Source organism: Fragaria vesca, linkage group LG7, assembly GCF_000184155.1.
Source record: "Fragaria vesca subsp. vesca linkage group LG7, FraVesHawaii_1.0, whole genome shotgun sequence".
Classification (NCBI taxonomy): Eukaryota; Viridiplantae; Streptophyta; class Magnoliopsida; order Rosales; family Rosaceae; genus Fragaria; species Fragaria vesca.
In genome coordinates this window covers 10,286,234-10,296,394 of record NC_020497.1, presented here as the reverse complement: position 1 = coordinate 10,296,394, position 10,161 = coordinate 10,286,234, and the positions used below count along the sequence as shown (strand labels likewise).

The window sequence follows — 10,161 nt, the reverse complement described above, 5'->3', positions numbered from 1 at the left end:
CGTCGTCTCCCTTCTTATTCGACCTCGACGTCGTCTGATTCGAACTCGACCTTGATGCCGCCGGATCGACGACGTCAAGGTTTCCTCTGCCAAATCGACGAATACCACTAGTCCTCGCCCTTGACTGCTTAACGCTCTTCGATGCAGAGACACTCGACTCTCGTAGTGGCTGGAGACGAACAAGATCTCGTCGACGGATTCCGATCAAGATGTAAAAAATCACGTCGACGGATGCCGATCAAGAAGTACCAGATCTAAAGGCGGCTTGAAGATCCAGATCTTCCTTTGGAGGTGACATTTCTGGTAAGATGCGATTGTAATTTGGTTGGAGTTGTTTGTTTGTTTTGAGAATTTGTAAACAAAGATTAGGTTGTTGTTCTGTATTAATGTCGCTCTTCGTTTGGAATTTGTAATTCGATAGAAATTTACTAGAAGAGAAAACACGAAATCGTGTTCTGATAGTGTATGAGACTAATGAAATTGAGATCTGTAACTATGTATCAGCATCATTGTAGGATAGTACATTTTCAACATAGTAATAGTATATTTTCGACACGGTGATAGTATATTTTTCACACTGTGATAGTATTTTTTTCACACGTTGACGGTAGGCGATGGTAGTAGCTTTTGTAATTGGTGGTAGTAGTTTTTGTGGCTGGTGGTAGTAGTTTTTGTGTTCGTCAGAAACCTCACAGTAGTAGCTTTTGTAGACAGTGGTAGTAGCTTTTGTGGCTAGTGATAGTAGCTTTTGTGGCTAGTGATAGTAGCTTTTGTGGCTGGTGGTAGTAGTTTGGATTCGTCAGAAACCTCACAGTAGTAGCTTTTGTAGCTGGTGGTAGTAGCTTTTGTGTTCGTCGAAAACCTCACAATAGTAGCTTTTGTAGGCGGTGGTAGTAGCTTTTGTAGCTGGTGGTAGTAGATTTTGTGGTTGGTGGTAGTAGTTTTTGTGTTCGTCAGAAACCTCACAGTAGTAGCTTTTGTAAGCGGTGGTAGTAGCTTTTGTGGTTGGTGGTAGTAGCTTTTGTAGCTGGTAGTAGTAATTTTTGTCATCGTCGAAAACCTCGTTGGAGGTCTGTCAGAAACCACGCCGGAGGTCGGCCGGAGACTTTTCCGATATGAGAGTGGTTGTTGACTTTTTATACTAGTGGCATTCTTGTAAATATAAAGGAGGGAATCTAATTTTTTTTGTTTGATGGCAGTCTGTAATTTTGTTCAATTTCTGTACCTAATATAAAACCTTATTTAGGCTTAGGTGAACTTATATGAGTAAAAATGTTTGGGTGGACTTATGTGGAAGAAAATATGTCAAAGTGGACTTCTATGTAATTGGCCATTTCTGAAAGTGCACACACCAATTAGCATCTCTTTTATATTTTGATCTCACAACACCACCTTTAGATTTGTTTTTCTTCTTAATTATCTCATTTATCTTCAGTTTCTGATTATATTTGAAGGTCAATAATGCCATGCCCATCAGGATCCCTTCATTTCTGTTAATTAATAGATTGAAAAAATGTTAAGTAGAAAATGGAGGAAACACTAAAAATGGTGAAAGTTACAAACTACTCACTAGGGTAAAGAAATTAAAGGGTGCAAAGCTTGGGAAAATTATGCACTCAACCAGCGGGAGTTCGATCATTTCCTAATTGATCGATTTAGCTTACGTATTCTATGAAAGAACCACGATATTCCTCTTTCTTTATTCTAAGTTTTGTATTTTTTTTTTTTTTTAAGTTGTTCCTCTTTTTTTCTCGTTTTTCAGCTGCTAGTAAGTTCATTCTTTGTGATAGGAATAAAACATTGAGTCATGTAAACCCAAAAATAATGGGGTGCATGTGTAGGATTTGAAATGCAGAGATTAGTAGGGGGAAGAATTTGGAATGATGCTGCACAGCCTCACGTAGTGCAAAGCACATCGTGGATCTTATGCTCGTCAAACTTCAACTCCAAGCTATGATTACTTTTTAGCTATATATTGACTTACAAAATGGTATGACTATTCAATAAAAAAAAATACATATATTGGACCATCATACAACCAACTTGGATGCATGTTATTTTCGAAACCAAAGATCAACGGATGATGGCCTTTTCGTAACTTCAAATTGCATACCAACAAACAGGCAAACATATATAGTTTTTTTTTCTTTTCGAAAGGGAGGCCGTACTCATCTTTGTATTCAGTAAAAGAAGAAATTACATGTACACGACTTACCCAAAAAAGACCATATAAGAATTAAGTCATGCAAAGTATCTTAAAGTAACCTAATGCAATCACCCGTTGATAAAACACAAGAGAACAAAGAACAACTACAACCCATGACTTGCTAGCAATCTAGTTTATTGGGGTTCTTAAGTGACAGATTATAAATCTAAAGAAACCTCGATTAAAAACCCTAAAAAGATTAAACCTGACCCAGGTCAGGCCCAGTCCTATAACCAGCACAAGGAGGCCCAATGAAGACCTAGCAGCCTAGCACCGACCAACCACACACTTTGCTCTTGACAGCTCTATTGACTACAGGGATTACACTTTTGAGTATATCCCATTTGGTGCTGGAAGGAGAATGTGCCCCGGCATGTAATTTGGTATGGCCATTGTCGAGCTCCAACTTGCAATGTTGTTATATACAATTTTGATTGGAAACTCCCTAAAAGACCTGGACATGACTGAGGCCTCCGGTGTCGCCTCCAGCAGGAAACAGGATCTGCACTTGATTCCCATTCCCTATCATCATCATCATCCACCTATTGAAAAAGCCCAAATTTAAGAAGGTGATTAGAGAGTTAAATTCTGTCACTAGCTGTTATGAACTATGGGAAATTCTATCAACCATGAACGTAGAGACTAGTTACATCTTGCAGTTGATCAGCGCGCTACATGCAGTAATAGACTAACTATCACTAGTCTACTGCTACATGACCCTGGTGTTCTACATTATTGTGTAATAAGAACCATTATTCCTCTGCATTCTATAATGATCGAAAGATATTTCACAATTCTATTCAGTTGAGAAGCATATAATGATTTTACAGTCATCATGAGCGGCACTATAAGAAACACACAAATCAAAAATGCACTCATACTCAGTGAAAAAACTTGATGAACAGCTGAATGTTTGCAAATTTGGTATTTTCCAAACTGAGATATGTCTTGAAAATGTTATGCATCTGTGGTTTCCAAGGTGCACTACAGGTCTATAGCATGACATTCTAGATTAACACAAGCCAACATGTAAATACTTTGTTAGTATATTGATAACAGAATTAACTAATAGTAATCAACTAATCATGCATCTGCTAAAAGAACAAATAGCTCTTTCTGTTCCAATTGCAAACCACAGGGGGAATCTAGTCACGAGACCAAAAAAAAAACAGACACAGCAGTAGCTTTGATAGGGAAGCCTTTCTAATTAGGATCCTTAAGTTGAGGACTTTTCGGCTTATCCCACTTTTCGATCTTATATCCACATCTTGACCGTTCAGTTTATAGGTATTTATGAGTAGATTATTTCTCCAAATTTTCAGCTATATTGAAAATTGTTAAGACATTCATAAGTGTGATTTATCAATTATGAATTTGAACGGTTCATATTTGACATATTTAGTTCGTCCATTAATTTGATCTAATTTGTTATCTTAACGAATACCAATTTGACTGAAAATTTGTAGAAATGATCTACTCATATAAACCTAAAAACTGAACGGATGAGATGTCAAAATGTGATAAAAAAAAATGGTCTTTAAACCATAAACCGAAAAGTCCTCAAGTAGTCCTCAAGTTAAGAGTCCTCCCTAGAAAAGCTCCCGTTTTGATAGTACTATAAAGATAAGCCTTCGAAACCTGAAAATGACCTATAGTCCCCCACCGCCGCCGCCACTGCTTCACTGTCCATTAAACGCTTCCCTTTTGTTCAGAGAAGTACTCCACCGGCAGTACCCTTCTCTGGCTTGACCAAGTGAATGAGAGCATTAATCTTTAGCTCATAACTAAGTTTGAGGATGAACCATGGCTGTCTCTACATTAATCTCCGTGAGTATTTCCCTCTGCCCAAATTAATTCCCCTTAAATAATTGAATGACCAGAAATGCAGCAAATTGTAGTCCTAGTTCCTCCGCCCTCACGGTGAATGGTCAGTCAACATTAAGCTTGAAGTACTATTCAAACTATGTCTGTCCCATGCTTTTTTTTTCAAATGTGTTTGATATACAATTACTAATGCAAGCCCAAGCATGGTGAGCTAGGAGAAGAGCAGACCATTGTGCTACCTCAGTAGGTAGGAATGCAATATCATTCAAAAACAAAGCACTACACAATCTCCACAAGAACCCATAAAAAGGTGAAGCTTAGGCGACTGAGTCTTAGGCTCGAAAACTGTATAACTCAAATACTCAATCATCCCAAGTACCTTGCAATTCCAAATAGACTTCCTAACATTTATACACCTGGTCAATATGATCACGGACCTTGTTTCACATTATACTTGGAGACTGCGCAAGTATATGGTTGAAATGGTAGGGCTATGACCAATGTTATATGAACTGTGAAATTATACCGAAGTCCCGTTCGTATGGATTTGAAAAAAATGTGACAGGTTCTGAAGGGGGGACGAAAATATTCATACAGATGAACACTGGCAGGCATTGTAGAAGCTTGGTCGTCCTAAAAAGATGGTAGTTTGCTTGCCAAACAATGATGCCAACTTTTTCATAACCTGGTTTTCCTTGTAGCACAATTGCTCAAATCTGATACGCTATTGGTGGGTTTGCTCGTTATACTTGTAAAAGTATTCACGAAGCTGGTACAATTTTGAATTTGGTTCTCGGTGGCAAATCCAGAAAGAAAACAATGCATGTTATAATCACATTCCACCAGCAAAATTATACAGTAACATTGCTATATGCACTCATATTTTGCACAAATATCCTATCAGCACTTGCGCCGTGCCAGGAGAAACATGAACGCATTAAGTTCTGTATTCCAAAACCAAAGATACTCCCAAGGGAAAGAGAAACAAATCACAACATACAGCATCAAACTCTTGCAATGTCAGATGCACGGCAGAGCCTGAATCACACTTCTTTTATTCTAAGAATCACATATAACTTCAGCATCTTCCTTGCACATGCAAAGGTTATATTATAGCCATTACACGAAGTTCAGAGTCGTCTTAATCCTCCTTGTTCTAAGTTCATAAGTTTAGAAGTTAGCTGTAAGAAACAGGATACAAGCCTCTGTTCAATTTCCTTTGAGTCTCAAAGTAAATGCCTGCAGGGATAGCAGAACTTTTTTTAACCTCTCCTTGGACTCTTCATCAATCAAGTTGCCATCACTGTCGAATTTCGCTGGAGGCTGAAATGCATTCAAGAAAAACTCAGGCTTGTTAATGAAATGAAGGTCAAGGAAAACTCCAACTTGGCGAAGATGGTATTGGGACCGTCCACCACCAAAGCCTCCTCCGGCACTTATAATTGCAGCACCCTTATCAGCCCATACATTTGGAGGTCTGGATGCCCAGTCAATTGCGTTCTTTAGAGGTGCTGGTGTAGTCAGGGTGAAAGAAATGTTTAGGAAGTAGCAGAATCTACAACAATAAACCATCTTGCCAGCAGACCATAATTTTAGCAGAAATAATACTGAAACTCTACTCTGAGGATTACAATACCTATAATCTAAAGTGAAGCATCCGACACAAAATCAACTAGCAATACTGGAGAGACTGAGAATGTTATGCTCTCTTATTTCTCTAGTGCGGGCAAGGTCTAATCTAATTTGGAACAACACTCAATATTTCAACACTATTAACTATCATAGAAGAAATATAACGAAAGATTTGGACAGGAGGACTGAACATCGCTTGTGCTTAGGCCTTAGTGACATGAATAGCAGAGAAGCCTCTTTCTCGGCAACTATCCATAGTTTGCTATATATGAATATATGATACAGAAATGCACCAATTTTCTTTCTTTGAAAGATGGAAGTGCAACACCAATTGAAATAATAAGAAAACAAAACAATCCAACACAATAATCTAAGATTACATGAGCATTGTTGAAATTGTGAAAAACCAAGGTTCTAAAAAACGCTGTCCGCCCAAAAGATTAATCGGGGATTAATCGGATTTTTATTTTTGTATTTATTTTATTTTTTAATAACAAATAATTATATAAATACAATTAAATAGGTATTATAATGTTTTCAAATAATGAAAAAAACAACATATAAGGCTGAAAATAATGAAAATACATAGGATATGTCCTTAAAAATGTACTAACAACAATGTTCTTAGGAAAATAAGAAATACAATTCAACATTTCAACAACAATGTCGTTGAAGCAAGTAAAAAATACAATTAAACAACAATGTCCTTAGGAAAATTCGAAAATAAAAAACACAATTCACCAATTAGGCAACAATGTCCAAATACAATTCAAATAAAGAAAAATACATTCTTGCAAGCCTACTCCTCAAGTCTTCTTCTCCACATCCTTCAAGTACTTCTTCGGTATCGGAGTCAAACTCAAAATTCATAGTTTCTTCTTCCTCTTCATCTGAATCCATGGTTTTCACTTAAAAAAAAAAAAAAAAAAAAATTTTTTTTGGCCGCCCAGCCGACTAGGCCAAAAAACGGTCGGCGGCCGACACTCGCCGATTTGCCTAAAATCGGGACGGCTACCCTTCTCCGGGTGCCTAGGCCGATTTTTAGAACCTTGTGAAAAACACAGTAGTGTATACTATCTACCAATTGGGTTGGGTGACTTGGTTGGATAACTTACAGTTGAATTCCCTTGATTGGTAAATTTGATACACACTGCATAGTAGCTTTTAAGTTGGTATTCTATTTCTTTCTTCTTTCCTTACATTTGATCATAATCGAACTCTAATCTAGCCTAATCCTAACCCAATTCAGATTTTTCATTACTATTCAAGAATTTTCAGTTGAGAACCAGGAGTTCAAAGTTTTTAGTAGAAAGGATGACTTTCATCACCAAGCTACTCATGTCATGATGTCAGTGAGATTTATATCTATGACCTTCGCAGTGTCGGCTATTCCGAATAACTAATAGATCATTAGCACACCAACAATAAGGAACAAATGCTTAATCATTTTTCTGGTACATATGAAAGAACATGTCAATATCATAATTGAATCGAACGAAAAAAAAAAAGGTACCGGCGATGGAGTAATTGTACTCGGGAGAAGCAAAGAGGATGCTATCAGCTTCTCGAATCTTCTGACGAAAGGCTTCGACGGCAGGTGGGAAACTCCCGTCTTTTTCCACATCGGTGTTGAGCAGCGGCAACGGCACGATGTCTACGTACTCTATCTGGACGCCCTCCATCGCCTTGCTTAGCTCAATCGCTACAGTGCACACGCCAACACATGATCACAACCAGAAAGAGAGCCTCTGCTATTGAGTTCAAAAGGAAAGAGAGAGGGAGATGCTAACCGGAGCGAATGAGGCCGCGGTTGTAGGAAGCTTGACGAAGAGAACCAGAAACAGCTGCGATTTTTATGAGCGACTTTGCTGCAACGGAAGCCTCCATTTCTGCCTAAAATCTTGGGTTGCAGAGAGGTGGGCAGTGCGGAAGAAGCCATTTATATAAAGGGAAAAGAGCTAAAGCAGAGCCCAAGTCCTTGCAATTCTAATAAGTGGAAATTTAAAATTTAAATTATTTTAAAAAATAAACAAAAATGGCAAAATGCATTGCACCTAAGAATTCAAATCCGTCTCATGAGTCATGATCTCTTGACATTTTAGCATAATTAAACTCAAAAAACTCAGTGAACAATTCTAATTTAGGGCCGGCTTTGGCCCTCATGTTCCTGATTAACTATTTTGCTGTTAGTCTGCTGCCCAAGATCATATATGTTTACCTATGTTGCACGGAGTGTCGGAGTGTCGAAGTGTCGGACACACCCGACATACCGACACACGTCCGATACGGTAAAATTCGTAATGTTGACTTTTCTGACACGTTAACCGACTTGTTACGTCATCTTTAACACGTCACATCATTATTTATCAATTTTTTTAATTAAAAAAATAAAAATAAAAAAGGAACCAAAACCTAAATAAAGCTACAGTCCATTTTTGAAAACAAGCTACTGTCTAGTTTTGTCAGCAACCTACTGCAAATTTGATTTTCTTTAATGTTATGTTTTATGTTAGAGGTATGTTGCTTCTAATATTGTTAATTATGCACTTCTATTATTTGTATTTGACTTTCTTTAATGTTATTTTTTATGATTATACAATTAATTTAATTTAGAACAGTATTTTGATAATGTAATGAACTTATTTCATATTTTAGTATATTTTTATTTATTAGAAACACATAAAAATATATTATTTGCCGTGTCCAAACCGTGTCTGATATTCAGTTTTTTGAGTTTTACCTTGTCGGCATGTCGTGACGTGTCATGTCACCGTGTCCGTGTCCGTGTTCGTGTCCGTGGAACATAGATGTTTACCATTGCTCTTACCGTTTTGTGGCTCTTACCGTGATTCAACTGGTTTTTCATGATTAGATAACCACATTGAAATATTGGGCGTTAGAACGAGGGTTTCATTTCTTGGTTGGTAAATAGCTTGCTAGACCACAATGGCTACTAGCGATGATGATAATCTTGAGATCAGGGAGGTAGCGTGACGCGAGAGCTCTATTCAGACTCTCAAGGACCTTAGCTCGAGCAAACGAAGCCTCTTTTGGTTGTAAGTAGAAAATTTCAATAATTTCCTATTTTATTCACGGAGAACATTTATGAAGTTTTTTAGTTGTAAACTTTGCCTGTTGCTATACTTTGTTCATAACATACCGGCTTAATTTTTAATAAATGACTTCATGGAAGTCGGATGGATTACAATGCACAAAACTATGTTTCATATCTGCGTACTGCGTTACATGTCGCTCTAACACTGCAAGCATATGTAATGTGTCATTCTAGTCCAAGTACAAGAGAAAAAAAAAAGTACATTAATTTGTAGTTCTAGATCGATTTTCATGCGCTTCTTTCTAATACTTGTTGACATCAAGATTTCCATCAAAATTTTGTAATCCTGGGCAGTAACTATCCTTGATAGAATATTTGATTATTTGGTATGAAGGGAATTGCCTGTTGCAAATAATAATAATAATAATAATAATAATAATAATAATAATAATAGTATTAGTATTAGTATTACATCCATATCAATAAAATTATACTGCTCAATCATATTTTTGAATTTAAAGACAATTTTGTCATTAGAATCAAGTAGAGGGTACAATACTAATCGATCCGTTGCCATGCGCACAGAGGACAAACAAGATCATATGATTCGTATGAGGGTTGTATCCTCATTACAAATTGAGGCTCACAAGGAGCCTATAATCTAATATCAAATAGATTATAGGCATATGTTTCTAACTAAACTAGAGCAAGAAAATAAAGCTCCCCTGTGTGAAAAGCATAGACCAAGAGCAATTGTTCCAAAAAACATAAAAACTTAAAAATTAATGGGCTAAAGGAGTAAACCCCATTTATTGGGCCTTGAAGAAAGCAGCCCCATTTAGATGGCCCTAAGGAAGCAGCCCATAACATAGGCCCACGACCCAAGATCCAACCCGAAATGGCCTGAAAAAGCCTAGCCGCCATCATCAACCCGAGTAGCCTCCTGTAGGTGCTCCTCCTTCCCGTTCCGCCGTCGAGTTTTCCTAGTTGATCCATGCGTCGCCTAGATCCACACTGCTAAGGCCACACGACTCCGCCCGAAGCACAAAACTGAGAGACCACCACACTTTGAAAAAGCCGTGCCGGTCACCCAACGCAAAATAGCCACCATGCCTGAAGTAGCACCCAAACTCATCTAGCCACCAAGCCAAACCTTGAGTCAAAGCACCCAGATCTTAGAACTCCTTAGCAATTGAAAAATTCAGATCCCGTCCGACAGCAACTCATACCGGCAAGGAAGAAGACTCCTGCCATGAGCGCCGCCGGACGAGCTTGGTTTGACAGAGAGGGAGGCCGCCGCTCTTTCCCTTGGGGTTTTTGAGAGAGAAGAATAATTAAACTAGTATACGAAACTTTAGGCTTTAGGTTACTGCTCAATCATACTAGAAGACAAGATGTATTGAATTATTCAGTTCCGAGTTACCTCGACTCTTATTTATTTTTG

At 37.8% G+C, this 10,161-nt stretch overlaps 1 protein-coding gene across 1 annotated transcript; it reads right to left on the bottom strand.

Moving 5' to 3' along the window:
- Positions 1–4,978: 4,978 nt before the first annotated feature.
- Positions 4,979–7,572, bottom strand: LOC101305004 (NADPH:quinone oxidoreductase-like). Its single transcript, XM_004307057.1, has 3 exons — positions 7,453–7,572; positions 7,176–7,364; positions 4,979–5,541 (listed from the first exon to the last, which is right to left on the bottom strand). The coding sequence occupies exons 1-3, from the start codon at positions 7,547–7,549 to the stop codon at positions 5,240–5,242; spliced, it is 588 nt and encodes a 195-aa protein (XP_004307105.1). The 5' UTR covers positions 7,550–7,572; the 3' UTR covers positions 4,979–5,239.
- Between the last annotated feature and the right edge of the window lie 2,589 nt (positions 7,573–10,161).

Coding starts and splice junctions, on each gene's coding strand:
- LOC101305004 (XM_004307057.1), bottom strand. CDS start 7,549: ATGGAGGCTTCCGTTGCAGCAAAGTCGCTCATAAAAATCGCAGCTGTT. Junction 7,365..7,452: donor CCGCGGCCTCATTCGCTCCG/GTTAGCATCTCC, acceptor TGTGCACTGTAG/CGATTGAGCTAAGCAAGGCG. Junction 5,542..7,175: donor GTACAATTACTCCATCGCCG/GTACCTTTTTTT, acceptor TGACTACACCAG/CACCTCTAAAGAACGCAATT.